Source organism: Lagenorhynchus albirostris, chromosome 13 (assembly GCF_949774975.1).
Source record: "Lagenorhynchus albirostris chromosome 13, mLagAlb1.1, whole genome shotgun sequence".
In the NCBI taxonomy this organism is placed as follows: domain Eukaryota; kingdom Metazoa; phylum Chordata; class Mammalia; order Artiodactyla; family Delphinidae; genus Lagenorhynchus; species Lagenorhynchus albirostris.
Window position 1 is genome coordinate 27,234,412 of NC_083107.1, and position 17,220 is coordinate 27,251,631.

The 17,220-nt window shown below is 54.7% G+C and overlaps 1 protein-coding gene across 2 annotated transcripts; it reads right to left on the reverse strand.

The window, feature by feature from the left end:
* Positions 1 to 589: 589 nt before the first annotated feature.
* EMX1 (empty spiracles homeobox 1) lies at positions 590 to 16,420 on the reverse strand. 2 transcript variants are annotated; one of them, XM_060169587.1, is made up of 3 exons: positions 15,394 to 16,420; positions 9,330 to 9,514; positions 590 to 757 (listed from the first exon to the last, which is right to left on the reverse strand). In XM_060169587.1, the coding sequence occupies exons 1-3, from the start codon at positions 16,418 to 16,420 to the stop codon at positions 590 to 592; spliced, it is 1,380 nt and encodes a 459-aa protein (XP_060025570.1). The 2 variants fall into 2 exon arrangements, with proteins under 2 accessions (XP_060025570.1, XP_060025571.1); XM_060169588.1 differs by having other exon boundaries at positions 9,330 to 9,510; positions 15,390 to 15,808.
* Between the last annotated feature and the right edge of the window lie 800 nt (positions 16,421 to 17,220).

Below are 17,220 nucleotides of genomic sequence, written 5' to 3' on the forward strand. Positions count from 1 at the left end.
GCTGTGGAGTTGAAGCTAGAGACCAGGGTCAACCACCAAGAAAGAGGAGTTCATGGACTGAGTCTCCAAGGCCCCACCCCAGGCTCCCAGGCCCTGAACAAGCTTGCTCTACCAGTTCCCCCAGTGGCCCTCAGAGCCGGAATCCACCATGCCAGGCTCGCAGGCTCTGGGGTTGGAGCTGGATGCCTGTGTCATTAAGAGAGAGACTTTTATTATTCCCATAGGGAAGGGAGACACGAGGGGATCACTAAGAACTACAGCGGGTGCCTGGAAAATAAATTAAAACAGAAACGCATCAAAACAAAAAGGAGATGAGAGAAATGGAGAGTGGCTGGGAGGCTGCAGTGGCCTGCAGCCTGCTCAGGCAGGCAGGCTCTCTGAGGAGAAGGTCGAGCAGTCCCGGGCCTCAGCCAGCCCATTTCTTGTCCCTCTGTCGGTGGTGGCCCCAGGCTCCAAGCCCTCTGGGGCCGCGACTTGAGGCCTCCGCGCAGCCTGGCCAAGGAGTGGCCAGAGTCCTGCCGGGCCCGCCGAGGGGCCTGGCCAGCGGCAAGCAGCACTCCGCCCTCGTGGGTTTGTGACCGCCCACACCCTAGTCATTGGAGGTGACGTCGATGTCCTCCCCGTTGGCCTGCTTCGTGGCGATGCGCCACCGGTTGATGTGGTGGGAGCCCTTCTTCTTCTGCTCCGACTCGGGCCCCTCTTCCTCCAGCTTCTGCCGCTTGTACTTTGTCCTCCGGTTCTGGAACCACACCTTCACCTGGGCCAGGGAGGGAGGGGCACAGGTGAGAAACACCCAGCAGGCCCCCAGAGCAGCCACCAGGGCCTCAGCACTCAGGCTGAGCTGGGAGCCGGAGAGGGAAACCGAGGCCAGGGTTGTCTCCTTTGGCCGGTGCCGCCTCATGCGTCTGGAGGTCTGCCCTTCCAGATGCAAATGAGGGGGGCCAGGGAGAGGGCACAGTGGGCCAGAGAGCGGCCGTTTTCCCGTCCCCTCGACAGAGGGAGAGGAGGGGGTCATGGAACTGCCAAGTATCCTGGTTCCTGGAACAGAGAGACCTGGGTCTCTACCAGTTTTCAGAGAAGAGATTAATAATTACTCCTTCTCAGGGTTGATGTGAACAGTAAAGGAGGGAATATACAAGAAGCCGTCACACGGGTTCTGATGGCCCGGAGTGAGCCCCATCCCCCGGGGCAAGCCTGTGCTCTTTGTGGCACAAAGAGGCAGAGTGGACACGGCTACCTAACCAGGAGGTGGTGTCCACCCCAAGAGCAGCGCCCAGGACAGCCAGAGCACTCCTAGGGTCACGGACCCTGCTGCTCGAGGCTCTAACTTCTCATGCTGTCTAGGTTAGTCCGTTTCACCAGAGGACCCCGTCTTAGCAACCTCAGGTGGAATTCCAGAGGGTCTCTGGGGAAGGTGGTGCCGAAGGGCAGGGTTAGGAGGCATGGATGGTTTCCTGAAATGACAGCACATTTAAAAAGCAGGTAGGTTTAGCCAACTGCAGTTGGAGTGATCCACGGTGCCCATGCAGGTGGTGAGCGGTAAGTCGTGTGTGTGGCATGAGGATGGGCACCTCAGTTTGGCAGCAGCAGTGACTGCTGAGGGGAGATCCTTGAATCCCGGGCAGGCCTAAAGGCAAACCTCAGAAACACTACCCACTTCGGCCCCTGCTCCCTGAGAACGGGTGAAAAGTACAGGTCGTAGGCTTAAAGCCAAGCGGCGCAAGCCAAAGCAGGCCTGGCATCCGGGCCAGGGAGGAGCTTCGTGCCCAGGATGCCCCACTCTCACATTTCCCAGACACTCCCCTCTGTCCCCTCCATGGAGCCAACCCAACCCAGGGCTCCTCCGACAGCCCACCCCTCCCCAGGGTTTCCATGGTACCATCTGCCTTGCCCGTTGAATTTTGAGCATGAGGATAGGTGTGAGGGCAGCCAGTGGTCAATGACACACAGAGCAGCCAGCCAGGGACAGGAAGAGATGAGGTACCTGGCCTTGGTGGACGGCGAGAGAAGGCCTTCTTCCCTCATTTCCAGAGCTGGCTTCAAACCCATTGCCTGCACGTCCCAGCTCAGATAGATGGGGAGGATGGCAGATGCTCCAGGCGCAGGGCTTCTGGATTCCGTGCCCACCTTTCCTTGGGCACAGGGCTAGCTGGGCCCTGGGTGGTTCCCGGCACAACCATTTGGCAGCCAGCCTGGCCCCTGCCCCCGGCCCTGGAGCCCACTGTGACTGTGCCAGCCCGTAGGCGGGCGAGCTCGCGCAGACTCCTGTGCAAGGCTTGTGTGTGACTCAGGCCTGGGGCGGTGTTCCTGAGAGCCCGAGGGGCTGGCTGAGGGCTAAGCGTGGCCAGCCTGGTGATGCGTGATCTGGGGCAGCACGAGGGACACAGGGCCCCTTTCTGCACCTTCTCCCTCCCACACACACTCCCCAGTCTCCTTCCAGAAGGAGACTTGCCTCTAGTGGGATGGACCTAGGCTGCTACTCTTGCCCAGCATCACTGGCCCAAAGAAGGAAAACTTCTTGGGCACAGGGCACAGGGTATGTTTTCACACCAGGGCTGGTTTCCTGGTACTTACAAATGAAAAGCAATTCTGAAGACTTTCTCCATGAAAACTACTAGGGTCAAGGAGGCAGCTCTCCAGAAACAGGGACAAAAACTCTCTCCCCAGGCAGCCTGGCTATCTTCCGGAGAACAGCCTTGGGCTGAGTGTCCAGATGCTGTTTACAAAGACTGTAATAACAAGGGGATGCTTATGACTTAGTAATATCAGTGAAAGCTGCAGGACACACAGTTTGGGCACAGTGTGATCACAACCATGGAAGAACAAAGCCTGTGCATGGAGAAAAAAGACTAGAAGGAAATGTACCCAAAGTATGGGTCACTTGTCTTTCTTCTTTCCACTTTTCTGACTTTTCTTTAATGCATTACTGAAAACAATTGCCAGTCATTTTTTATTTGGAAAAAGAAAAGGAACTGGGCTCCGAATGTAGTAAGAGATGAGAGTGACACCCCAGCCAGGCAACACTGAGGTCACCCCAGAACCCCTTCCCTAAAGGACAGAGGACCTAGAAAGGAACCAGGTCACATACTGTGGGTACCAGCGCAGTGGGAGCGGCCTTAGGAGGCCTGCTTATTCTGCACTGCCTCCCCTCAACACCAGCATGCTACTCACCTTTCAAGTCCAGGGCGTACTTGGGGTACTGGCTGGAGGAACCCCTCACCCATCTCTGAGCCCTCTGGGTTTGGGGAGAGAGAGGTTCCTTGTGGCCGCCCAAGTTCCCACCTCACTCAATGTCTCTCAGTTTTTCTGATAAGCGAGATCCTTCCAAGAGTCTCTACTTTTGTCTGAGTTACACCACCTGGAATACTCTTACTTAGTCTTCGAAACCCTGCTCCCTTGTTCCTAGACTGGATGTGCCCCAACACCTGTCCGTAACTCCTTAGTGCTTTTTTCTGTCTCAGTAACAATGACCCCAGCAACATGTTAATTTATTTGCCCAAACCTCTGTGTCCTCATCAGATGGTACGGGAACCAGGAGAACGAAAGTGGTGTGTTAGCTGGCTTTGGAGGCCCAGTGGGCATGTCCCAGGTATGTTCAGCCAGCGGGGCAGAGGTGAAGTGACCTAGCCCTATGCTCTAGGAAAGAGGCGCTTGGGCCAACCTGGAAAACAGGAGAAAATCAATGGTAGAGGGATTGAGGTCTAATTGGAAAGGGGCTTTTGAAAGTGCTAACTGCTGCAGAGATGGGATCTTTTTTGGGCTTAGTTCAGTGGACACTTCTACAAGAGGGTCAGTTCTTAATTCTTCATGCTGTGGAATGGATTAACCACTTCTGGGGGGGGGAAGGTGGAGAGGAAGATCCACTGTTGAGGGGACAAGGGTCAGCTTGAGTCAGGTAGGATAAAGAAGTTAAAACTGCTGCGGATGAATGAATGAAGGCATTAAGGCATTAGCAGATTGATCACTGGACGTATTAATGAATGAAAACGTGCATGAGTGAATGGACACATGAACTTACAAACAAGCAAACTACAACTCCAGCCAATGTTTCAGACTTTACCTTTGAATGAACCAGGTCTGCATCCCTTCTTTCCCACCCCTCCCCATCTTAGCCCATCCCAAATGGGAGAGTCCGTGGCTCCTGGCCCCTGCATACTTTCAGGTGAATACCTGTCTTCTCATCAAGGAGTTCAAAAACCTCTATCAAGGGACATCTGAGTCTTGTAACTCTGATACAAGAAGTTCCTCCTTATGTCCTACTGTTGTCTCTTCTGTTTTAATTTAAGCCTGTGTCCTCCTATTCTGTCATCCTCAGACACAGAGAAAGTCCTCATACTAGAGAGAAGCTTAGCGACATCAGTCAAGCCACTGCTCAGCCTGCTCACCCCCCTGCCCTCTCCGCTGGGATCCACTTCCTAACATGACCTGCTCTCAGTGTCAAGCCCAATGCCATGCGAAGCTCAGCTCCCACCCCACCAAACCGAGGTCACCTCTGACTCCCCATCAACTAGAGTCTGAACTCTTCCTGAGATTTCTCAGTTCCTCCTCTCTCAGTCCACCCTGGATGCTTGCCCTCACTCTCAGGGAGACATCACAAGATTTGCCTCCTCGCTCAGGACCACACCCTCAGAGAATCATTCCAGTCTCCCTTATCTCCCGTGCCCTCTCCTGCCTCCCACCGGACTCCCTGAGTTTCAGAGGTGTAGAAGTTCTTGGAGAAGAGCCAAGACTTAGAACACACAGTGAGCCAGTAACCTTTCCCTAAAATTCAAGTCCCTAGGATATCTCCCTCTCAGCCATCTCCCAAAAGGCAGATGTTCCAGGCAGGAAGTCTTCTTACCATGCCCCTGGGGGGATAATCCCATAGGCAGGTGACCACACACTCCTGCCTCCTAAGACCCCACCACCCATGCTCTCAACTCCCAATCCGTCTTAATCTCAAAGCCTCCCCTTTCTTCCTACCAACCCACACATCCCTCCAAACCTTGCATGTCTGCGGCCTCCCAGGGGATTTCCACCAATGCAGCTCTCCCCTGACTCCCTCAGTCCACAGCTGTGGCTTCAATGGGACTCCAGTCACTCACCCCTCACATGCCCCGGCACTGCATGAGGAATCTCCAAGGCCAAGACACCAGGCTTTTCCCTCACAGTTTAGCTCAGCTAAACTGAGCCAGGGAAGGTCAAGAAACACCTCCTGAACTGTTCAGAGCTGGAGGAGCGGCTGGAAACACTAACCAATCAATCAGCTGAAGCAACCAAAGGCTTTCTCTCACTCCCCCCAAAACTAATGTGCCCCTCCCCACACATGCACAGAAGCTCACAGAGGCACTCCATGCCACGTGTACATAGGATAGCACCTGACCTTTGGGCATTGATCACACTAAGCCCACACGTGCTCCACATTATGGGCATACATATGTTACATACACCCATTACACACACACACACACACACACACACACACACACACACACACACACACACACGCGAGGCTCTGATCTGACCCAGGCCCGAGTCTGCCCCAACAGCCACCAGGACTGAAGCTTAGATGGGCTTCACTCCAGTCAGACTCCTGGCCTGCACAACAGTGAGGAACAAATAATTAGAGCCAGAAGGAAGACCTAGCCCTTGCCCAGGGCCCCTCCCTCCACCTCCTGGATTAACCCACGGCCGTCCCAGTACAAATACCCCACACGCAACAAAACTATAGCCCTACCCCAGCAAAGCATCTCAGGTTGCCCACCCCCAATATCCCATGCTAGAGCTTTGGGCATACAGACACCCCTGAACTCTGAACTAAGACCCCCACACCAATCTGCTTAACGCTCCCAGAAGTTTTATCCATGAAATGGTAAATAAAACTCGATCATCTAGATCAACAATCAGCTATGAAAGTGTAAGGGAATGATAGAAGGAGAGGGACAGAAAGGGAGCAGTGACGGTAGAGAGTGAGGGAAATGACTGATAAAGTTAACATATGGATAAGTATACAATCAAGAGAAACTTGCCCGTTCATTCGATACATATTTATGGAGCACCTACTTTTTGCTGGTCACGGAGCTGGGCCCTGGAGCACAGCGAGAAATAGGAAGGCTTGGCCTCTGCCTCCCAGAGCTGAGATGCTCAGGCCTATTGTTTATCAGGATCACCCAGAGAGCTGTTTTAAAATCTTTCCGGGGTCCCATCCTGGAACTCCTAAGAGAATCTCCTGAGCAGGGTCCAGGAATCTGCATTTTAAGATTTCTTTGAGAGACGGATGCAACCAGTGTACAGACTGACATTTGGACATGGAAGATTATTAAACAATAGCAAAGTCCTATAAATATTATGATATGCGGGAGATATGCTGTGAGTTCTGAGAACCTGGAGGAGGGATTATACAGAAACACAGAGAAGTAGAATATAGATGAGCCAGAAGCTCAGGGCTGAAAAGAACCCTGGAGTTCATTTCATTCAATCTTTCAGATCAGCAACTGAGGCCCAGAAAAAAAAGACAAAGTGAGAGCTGATGAGGTGATAACCATTACAGACATATGCATACACCGTCAGCTGCTAAAGATCTATAGAGATGGAAGTTTGAGACGGATGGTAGATATACAGAAGGTAAAACAGAGTAGATGATAAAGAGATAATCAACAGTTGGGTAAATAGGAATTGTTGTTAAGAAGAAGATAGAGTTAATTAAAAATAGGAAATATAAATTAACCAGCTTTGCAGAGGCAGTTTAATGAAAGCAGACAGAAGTACATGGCTAGATATAAAATAGCTCTCTGTGAGAGATGAATATAGATATTGACGGTACAAGTAGATGGCAGGGGGCTGATGGGAGTGACTGATGCTTGACAAATAGCTGATAGCTAGAAATGACAGGTCAGCCTGCCTGGCAAAAACAGAGAGATAAATAGATAATTAGTTAGTTATATAGCCTAGGTCTTAATGATAGTTACGAGAGGGACAGAAAGACAGCTCTGGTGATGAAAAAGACTGAATTAAGAGTCAGGAATTCCAGGTTTGGATCTTATTATAACGCTAATTTGACATATTACTTTCAACAAAAGGAAGGGAAGCACTGGGGATGAGAATTAATCTTATTTGAGTTCATATTAGGTGCCTTTAATCCTTAAACAACCTATTTTATGGATGAGGAAAACAGAACTCAGAGAGGTTGAGTAACTGGCCCAAGGTCACACAGTCAGTTAGCAGGGAGGCAGATACTGAAATCCCATCTGCCTGCATGGGGTGCTCTGCCTAATTCATCTCTCCATCTCAAAGGCCTCACCTGGAAAGACAGGACTCTACAAGGAGGTTTCTCAGGCTTAAATCTCCCACAGTTCTATTATTTTGTTTGTTTGTTTCATATGCTTAACCAGCTCATTTATAGACGGAAGAAGATTAGCTATGCATTTTGATCGTTAGTGAAGCTGGGTACATTTTATTTTCTATCTGGTTTTGTTTTAAATATATGTTTAAGCACCTTATAATAAAAATGAAAGAGAAAATCATTGGGTTTACTAACTGGCATTGTTAGGAGCAAATATTAACAGGCAGGTAGGTTCAGTTGAAAGAAAGTCAATTAAAAATGCTCTGGCTGAGCTAAAAAATTGAAAGTTTAAAAACAATGACATTATTTCAACAAGTGTTAATCTGTGGGTGGTGAGCTTATAAACGGTTTTGTTTTCTTACACTTCTGCAATTAAAATTTAATAACTAATACTTTTAAAATGAAGTTAACTATAAATACCATTCTTAAACTGACACCTTGTTTTAAACAACAATTTTAAAACACTGTTTGCCAAGAGGGAAAAGGGGGTATTATTTTATTAACTTCTTTTTTAAAAAACATATCTTTCTTTAAAACGTTTTTAAAATTAAGTCCGTTGTTTTGTAAGCTTTATCTCTGCAGTTAGAACAGCCCAGCTAGCAAATCTGAAAAAGCCCGGGTCCTGCCACGGAGATGGGAGCAATGCATTGATGAAATAGGGCATCAGATAGGACAATAGATACCAAAATGCGACGTGAGCGGCAAAGAGTGAGGTCGGGGCTGCAGGATGCTGGGGACGAAGTTTGGGTTTGGACTCCCTCACGACGCCTTCCGTCTATCCTCACTGCTACCCGGGAGACCCCAGGCTGCACACACACCCCACCCCCACCTCCAGTCGGACGCCTTCTCACTGTCCAGGACTAGGGTGGAGGACGGCGGTGTAAGAGGGGCGAGGCGAGCAGAAAGGGGAGCGGAAGATGAAATGCCGGCGGGCGAGAGCTGCTGGGCCTCGCCAGCCGACCTCTCTCTTTGCAAATCTGGGCGCTGTCAGGGACAGAAGGGAGTTAAGGTCTCCCGAAGCCCATTCAGATACTGAAATCCGCCTCCAGGGCAGCAGCCAGCCACCCCCGCACGTTGGACTCCAGGCGGACTAAGAGTTTAGCGGTGCTTCCAGACAGCATTTATTTATGGCAAAGTCTTTACTTACAATAAACCCAAATCTGCCTCCCTATAATTCCCTTCTAGTTCTTTAAATTTTTTTTCTAATTATCAATTACAAAAATACTACGTGGTGATTGTAATTTCACCCAGTTCAAACCCCTTCAACTCCATTGCAGTTTATTCCCTCCCCAACGCAACAGCCCTTCAAGTGATTGGAAACAGGTCCTGAGCACCAGAATCTGCTTTCCCACCGTTCCCAGGCCCCGCCAACGCCCGCGCACACACGCCACAGTTTCAGAGCCCTGCCAGCCGGGCTGGGCAGAGATCAGTGCCCCCCTTGGACCCCCAGCAGGGCTGCGCGCTCCCGCCTAATCCCTCTGTTTCTGATGTTTATAGCCTGAGGACACGTGGGCTTTCTCCCCACAGCACACCCGCTGGGGGACAGCGAGGCCTCCGCCGCTTTGCCCCTGCACAGCAGCGAAGCCAGTGCGAGACAGGCCTGGGCACCCCACACGCCCCTGAGCGCCCCCGGAACAGTGCGGGAGAAGGGTTGCAGTAACCGCAGGGCTGAGACGGCGCCAGAGGGCCCCGGGTGGGCGCGGAGTGACCGCGGCTTGGGCGCTCAGCGCTCGGGCGGCTCCCGAGGGCGCCAGCCGCCTTCTGGCAACTGGCATCTCCTATGGGCTATGGGAGTGGGGTCGGGATAAGGTTTGATCCCAACCTCCCGGTGGGTCCTTAGTGCTTAATAAAAGTCCTGTGGCCTCTTCGAAGTTGCATACAGTCGGAGGGAAGACAGGCGTGACGGGGGCGCCGCAGGGGTAGCGGGAGAAGCTGGGGAAGGCTGGGGGCGAGGCCGGCCGCTCCGGGCCCCCCTCCACCCGGCCCCCGGCGCAGCGCGGATCATTACCTGCGTCTCGGAGAGGCTGAGGCTGCCGGCCAGCTGCTTCCGCTCGGCGCCCACCACGTAGTGGTTCTTCTCGAAGGCACGCTCCAGTCGCAGAAGCTGCGAGGGCGAGAAGGCCGTGCGGATCCGCTTGGGCTTGCGCGCGAAGGGGCCGTGCAGAAGCAGCCCGTCCTGGGGCACGTCGCTCGCTGCGGCCGCGCCGCCGACGGCAACACACGCAGATACAGACAGAGAGAAGGGCGCCGTGAGCCGCAGTCCGGCCAACGGGCCGCCCGCGGGAGCCGGCCAAGCTACTCATCGCACCGCGCTCTCGCACACGCCCCGGAGTGCTCCGATGCCCTCTCCAACCCTTGACACACGCATTTCTCTTTCTCTTTTGCCGCCCCTTCTGTAAGTCCACTCCCTTTCCCAACACCTCCCGGCTGAGGGGGCCTCGCAGAATCGCAGCGCTGCGGATCACTGTTAGGCCAGGAGGTGGGCCCAGGCCTGGTGAGGCCCAAATCCACAGTGCCTGGAGCAACCTAAGAGGCCAAGGAGTGGGAAGCTCTTTTTGTCGGCTCGCCCCGTCCTGTCTCCCTCAAAGTGGACCAAGAGCAGAGACGGGGCTGGGTGTCAGGACAGTGGTAAGGGGAACAGCCAGGTTGTTAGGCATCCCCCTACCAAATACAGATTCAAGAACTGGAGGGTATCCCAGGAACTCTCCCTTCACACCTGCTTAAACCAGCCTTGCAACTAAATGCTCAGGCTACTAGCCCATAGAAAATTCCTTCCAACAAGCCAAGACTCTGCCTTGCAAGTGGTAAAAATAGGCTAGGGGCTAAGTCAACATCCAGGCAGCACCTGGAGGTCTAAAGTTAGGTTTCTTCTTCCCGGCTTTCCCACCTTTCTCCCGTCAGGCCTTCAGGTAAAATTCTCTTCCCACAGGAGACTTACTGCTCTCTGGTGGAAAAAGGCCTTGCTTCATCCCTGAATAATCCGCTGCTGAAGAAACATGTGTATAAATATCTAGACGTCATTTTTCTCTCTAATATATATAGATATAGATATATTGGTTTCTGCATGGGCGTGTGTAAATACATGCTCCAGCCTCCCTACTGTCTTCTTCTCCTATCTACCATACAGGATTTTCAAAGAGGGCAACTGTCCCTGGGCAAATGTTGGCCATCATGGGGACTCAGCTCGTACGTGCAGGAGGAGGGGCTGACATTGGGCTGGATGGGGCTGAGATGGTGGGGTCAGAAACTACAAAAGTGAAACTAGCTTCCACCCACAGCCCCAGTCTCAGTGAACCCCCCCCCCCACTAGGCCTTCACACCACCTCTGGTTTGGTTGCACATGCCAACAAGACTGGAAACAGGCCCTGACATCGTCCACGGAGCCTCATGCAGTGGCACATAACAGTACCCTGACCCACCAACAATGCAGAGCACTAGATGAAATGTTTTGACAGTTAGTTGTTGAGATTGACTGATCCAATTAATTTCTTCAGAAACGGCCACTTGTTTGACTCAATTTGATTTGTTGTTTCATTTTTTAAGACAATTGTTTGGATAATTCGGTTGAGATCTCCCATCTCTGGAAATATCTCTGTAAGTGAATCAAGGGCACATAATTGAGATACTATGGCTAAAACTCTCCAGGTAACTGTTCATATCCCTCTGCTGGTAGAAACTGCCGGACATGACTTTCTCCACGTCCATGGGCTTTGGACACCTACACAGGCGAACTTTATTGTTGGGGTTTTCTGTGGAACAGCATTGCCTAGGAATGAGGGGCTAGTGCCTGGGGGGAGTCAGAGTTGCCTGAGAGGGAGAAGCCACTAACTTCCAGTCACCTTATCCATTTCAAGTGGCTGGATCTGTGCTGCTGTAAAAGTGAGTGGGATCACATCATAGGAAGATGGAAGGAGGACACCCTGCCCATTGGGCCCTTCAAGGAGGGGGCAGATCCAGGGCTCTCAGGCCTGACAGAAGGAAGAGAAGTTTAGCTTGTGGTGGTGGAGGGGACAGATGATCAGGGGAGGTGGTCTGGCAGAGAGGGGTAAGAGGGAGAGAAAGGAGAAGAATGATCCAGTTGGGCATAAGAAGGATTAAGGCCTCAAGTGAGGGCCAGTGTGATAGGCCAGAGATAGAGAGGTGGGTGGGAAGCAAACACTTCTTCCTGATGTTAAAATAAATTGCCTCAAAAAAACAGCAGCATTCTGAGCTCAAGTCAAATACCAACAGTGGTTTCCTCTGGACAAATGAGCTGAAGAGCGAGAGAAAGCCCAGCCCTGTGATCGCAGGGTTTGGCCTCAGCAGCGTGACTGGCCCAGATTGGTCAGAAGTGAAGTGGCAGCGTGGAGAGACCAGGGAGTTGTGAGTGAATGGGATGCAGAAGTGTGGGGCTGAGAAAGCAGGACTGCAGCCTGCCTCAGTGTGTGTGATTTGATGGCTATTTTGTAATTTCGTGGTGTGTGTTGGTCACTTGTGTGGTAGAGTTCTCTATGTTTGTCTTTATAAACCCAAAGTGGAGGATGGAAGCAACAAGCTCCTCCTGACATACACGTCTCTTTGCTTCAAGTCAGGCTATTTTAGGGGAAAGGTAGGTTGCTTGAGGTCTCCGTCAACTAGAGAGAGAATAGCCCCAGTTCACTGTAATGCCCTGAAGGGACAGAGAGCATGTATCCTGTAGTCTGTGTTGCATGTGCAGAAACACAGGGGTCCTTCTGACCCAACCAAGAAGCAGCAGAGGCCAGAAAAAAGTATTCAAGATGTTGATTAGTGATGACAGATTTGATTTCAAAAGAATCAGGGCTCTTTCCTGTAAGGAAGAGTATGTTTAGTACAAAACTGAGAAACTCACCAATAGCTGCATGTTTGTGTAAGAACTAGGGTGGTGCCTATGAGCCTGGGCCACTCTCACTCTGACCTATGGAGAGGGGGCCTCAAACGTCCCTACCAAGGCTTCAGTTTCCCTTAATTGGATCACAAGGGCAGAACAAGCTTGGGACTGGGTTGCCGTGTGGCCTGTTTAGATGCAGTAATTCTGGGCTCTGAGAGTGGGCTGTCAGTTTCAGACAAGGACAGGTGGAAAAGTGGAAAGGGGCTGGCTTAGTCTTTCCTGGAGCTAGTAACTGTACCCCACCCGCCCGCTTTCCTCCAGCCTTCTCTGCGGGCCCCTTTAAGGCACTGGCTGGGACCTAGCAACGGAGGTTCCCAGGAGTGAGGCGGCAGGAGGTGGGAGCTAGGGGTTCGAAGGCCCGGGGCTCGAGCTCCAGCTGCCTCCTGGAGAGGCCGAGGCAGACTGGGGGCTCTGGGCCGGATGGCGGGGCGGAGGGGCCTGGGGCTACGAGACGGAGAGGCCCGCACGGCAACGGAGATAACCTCTTTCCCCCTCCTCCGGCCGGAACAAAGGCGCCCTTTGAAGCACCGGCCCATTACCACCACCAGTCCCAGAGGGCCTTGTCTCCCACGGCCCCCTCCCGACGCTGCTCCTCGGCCTGGAAAGTTCCTGCTGTCCGGGGGAAATAGCACCGAAGTGCGGCTAACTCGTCGTCTCCACCAGCTCCTCCCCTTCAGGTCTCGAAAGCCGCCCCCGTCTTCGGCGTCCCGCCGCCTGGTCCCGACCATCCCGCGCTGGCTTTTCCTCTCCCACCGCCTCGCTCAGCGAAGAAGCCGCTTCCCTGCGCGCCGGGACCGCGCTGCTGGAGAGCGCTGCGCACTGAGCGCAGACGTGTTCCTTTTCGTTCGTGTAGGGTTTCGCTTCTTGCATTAAAACGGGGCTGAAATGAGCATCGCAGAGACCCGGTTCTCTAGAAAACGCGGCGCCGGAGGGTCTGAAATGGCTCGACTCGTAGCCCCGAGGGCCCGCGGGATCGCAGGACTCAAGGGTGCCCGGGCCGCAGGGGTCTGCCCCGACGATGACCGGCCCTGAAGCCAAAACTTCTTAGGATTCGAAAAGTCCTTCAGTGCCCAACGGATTCCGTGTTCACCAATGCGACCACATTTGGCTCCATCTCCGCGTCCAGACACAGTTCTTGGGAGAAAAATGCAACCGTTTTTGCAACTCGACAACGTGCCCGCCGGGACTGACGGCTCAGGGAGAGGCGGCAAATTCCGAGAGGGTTTTGCGGAGGATTTATTCGGCCTCGTCTGACTGGGGATGCTCAGAGCTGGAGCCGGATCTCTCGCAAGGCGCCCCCGACGCTTGGCGCCCCCGGCCCTCGCACCCTAAGCCCGCGCGGGCGAGGCCAGAGGCGGGAAAGGTAGCACGGAGGGCGTGGAGCGCCGGGTCCAAAGCCGAGGGCGTCGCCGGGAGGCCATCTCCGAGTGAGTAGAGACTACAGGTGTCAGGACCAGCTCTGCCCTCTTCTCCGAGCCCCTGTCTCTGTACTAGCCTCTTAAACGCTGGTCCCTCCGCCGCCCCGGGCCCGAAGGTTCACAAACAGCCGCGACTCTCAAATTGGCCCGCGGTCGCGAGGTTTAGAGACCCAGGCTGGGGACCCAGTCCATGGAGGACCGAAGTGGTTTGCTCAATTTTAAACAATACTTCATTTTACCAGTAAACATATATTTTAATTGACAGGTTTCTTTCCCATAGCGGCTGACACCATAGGCTTCTCCCTCCCCGCCCAATGATTTGGGCAAATCTTTGAAATCCCCTGGGCAGACAAAACTGCCCACAAAGATTCTTGTTCAAATAATTACATTATCTTATTTTGTGGGATCTGTTGGGTCAGTATCCTTTGACCAGATAGGACTGAGAAAACTGTCTGACAAATCGGGGCCCGGGAAAGCGGCTTTCCGTGAAAACAGTTAAGCAGCTATAGCGAAAGCTTCCAGAGATCATTTTTCTTCTGTTAGCTAGATAATTGTACCCAATATCCAGTTTATTTTGACTGTGTACACCCAGTTTACCCTCGGATTAGCTCCAGGAGCCAAAGCTCTAGCCACATCCTTTTCATTTGTTTTGCTAAAATCAGGGTTACCTAGCTCTGAGTCATGGAACCTCATAAGACTGAGGTCCGGTCTACACTAACAAAATAAAACCAGAAACTAAACCAATTACTGCACAAATTAAGGACACTCCAAAAAAAAAAAAAGAAGAAGAAGAAAGAAAAGAAAAACTCCAACAAATTCAAAGAAGCAAACGAACTCCAACTAATGGAACTCTTTCTTTTGGGAAAGTCAGATCATTGAAACCTGTGTGTGTGTGTGTGTGTGTGTGTGTGTGTGTGTGAGAGAGAGAGAGAGAGAGAGAGAGAGAGAGAGAGAGAGAGAGAGAGACCGAGACCAGTGGGGGATCTTCTTTAGCAAACCCACTGCCCAGTGCAGACTAGGGGGCTCAGACTGTCTAGGACCTTAAAAGCCCTCTGCCCCCGCCCCCTGCCTGGGAGGATTGCTGTTGGTCCCCCAGCAGCCGGTGGGTTCCCGGAGTCGGCGAGCGGCGGAGGAAGCCGGTTTGCTATTTCAAACCTTCCCACCCTAGGTCCGAGAAGCACGTGTGACTTGAAGAAGTCGGGTCGAGGTTGCTGACAAACACCCCAAGACAGCAGAGCACTCACCACTGAACATTAACTCTCCAGTTTGCCCTCCCCTCTGCCCCTTCTTCCCACAGACCCGGGGCACGCAGGTGGACTTTCCCCTGCCTCCAAGCGCCGGTGAAGGCGGATCCCTGGGAGTTGGTGGTGGAAATGCGAAGCATGGTCCCAGGTCCAGCTGGGTCACAGGCAGGGCGGCGGGCGCTGCGCTGTCTGGGATGGGACTGGCTCAGCCAGGAGGGATTAAGGCAGGCCGCAGAGAGGAACAGGAGAGGCTCCAAGGATGAGCCCGGGCTTGGCGTCTGGACCGGCATCGTTCTTGGGAAAGCCTAGAGGTCCCAACCTGGTTCTCTGGGAGGTAACCCAACGCGGCAGAAGCGCGGATGGATCTGGCATGGCTCGTCCCTGCTTAAGAATCGGCCTTTGCAGACCCGCAGCCTCATCGGCAACAACTTCTGAACGGCCCCGCACGCCCCCGAGCCTCCCCGCGCCACCTCAGCACGGGCGCCGGCCGGCCGCCGAGGCGGGCACAACGTGGGCACTCACCCTGAAAGCGGTGGCCGAAGAAGCGGTTTCGCAGCACCCAGGGATAGAAGTGCAGAGGGTCCCGGTGCTGGGCGCCGAAGAAGGAGTGCGGGGGCTGCAGCGGGGAGGCGCCCAGCTGGTGCGCCGGGTGCACGGTCAGCGCAGGGTGGTTCATGGCCTCGGGGAACACGAGCTCGGGCCCGCCGTAGAGCGAGCGGCCGGCGCCCGCGGCGGCGGGGAAGCCGCTCACGAAGGCCGCTTCGGCCGCGCCGGGGTGAGGGTAATTGAGCGCCGTGGGCCGGAGCGGCTCCTCCGAGGCGGCCGCCGCCAGGGGATGGGAGCCTGCACCCCCGCCGCCAGTGCCCCCGCCGGTGCCGCCGTCCTTGGCCACCAAAGACTCGATGGTAAAGCCGCGCTTGGCTGTGGGCTGGAACATGGTCGCGGCCGCCAGAGCCGAGCGAGGCAGCCGGGCGCTGGGGAGCGCTCCGCGTCCTGGCGCCGCCGCCGTGCGGGGTGTGCACCCAGCCAGGCACATGCACACACACCAGCACCCCTCACCTCCCCCGCCCGCCCGCCCGCGCTCAGCCCCTGCCCACGAGCCAGGCGCGGAGTGGCGAGGGGTGTGCGAGCCAGTGAACGGAGAGTCGGGCCACGGCGCGCAGCTAGGCTCGCCGGCCTCTGCGGCCGAGCGGGCAGCTCCCGGCGCCTGCACTGGCGCGGGCTCCGTGCGATGCTGCGAGCTGCCTCTACGGCCTGGGGGCTGAGCCCGGCCCCCTCCCTCCCGAGTCCAGCCAGGACCGACCCCCGCCCCCGGTCCTCCCAGCACTGTCCAGCCCTGGCTTGGCCACCGCGATGCGAGGCGAGAGTTAGCGGGCACCTGCCCCGAGCCCGCCCATTGGCCGCGGCTCACCTGCCCCAAGGTGGGGGGCGGGGCGGGGCGGGGCGAGGGACAGCGGGTGGGGACGGAGCAAGCAGTCGGAGGCAAAAACCGGACTGGAGCTTGTGCGGGGCGATCTAGGCCTCCTCCCCATCTCGCGTCTTCTCTCATCTCCGCCCTTTTAGCAGAGTCTGGCTGCCGCCGCAACCGTCTCAACCCGCGCGGGAGCCGAAGGTGGCGTATAAGGGACCTGGGGCTTGGGAGAAACTCCAACCCCAGTCCCCAGTGTGTAAATCAGTTGAACCCTCTCCAGTTCGTCCCGGGATGTCGTTTCAGTTCTCAGATAACTTGGATCCGAGTGGAATGTGGGTGTTTGGAGTCCAACAAATAGGTTCTCCCGAGAACCAGCTCCCTGCTCCCCTGGCCTCCAGGACCCTCGGGATCACCCACCATCCGTCTCCTGGGCCGCAGTCTGAAGCCGCGGCCTTGGTCGTGAGGTTTCGCGTTTTCTGGGTGTTATGGGTGACAGCTCCGGAAAGGGGTCGCGCAATTCTTTTCACAAGGGCCCCCCGGGCCGGGGACAGCGCTGGAGAAGATAGCGGAGCGGTCCCCCTGCAGTCATCAAGCTGCAGTTCTCAGGGCTTGGAAGGAGCTCCTTGGCCCAGCCACAGACACCGCGGCCGGCTCGTACCGGGACGCAGGGCGATCTGCTTTCCTCCTCTTCTCTGGTCGTGGGGCTCAGGTGCAGGTGGGCCAGGCCAGGCCGGGGCCTTGAAGACACTGTCTTAAATTGGAGGTGGCCGAGCAGTCTAAAGCCATCCCCAAGAAGACATACCGGCTGTCCCGGGAACATAGCGGCCGCCTGGCCTCCCCCGACCCCCACCTTCCCCCCGCGCCCGCGGAGCAGCGGACTACTCCAGCCAGTTTCCATTTCGTGCACTAATTCTCCGGGGATAAGAAGGCAGTTGGGA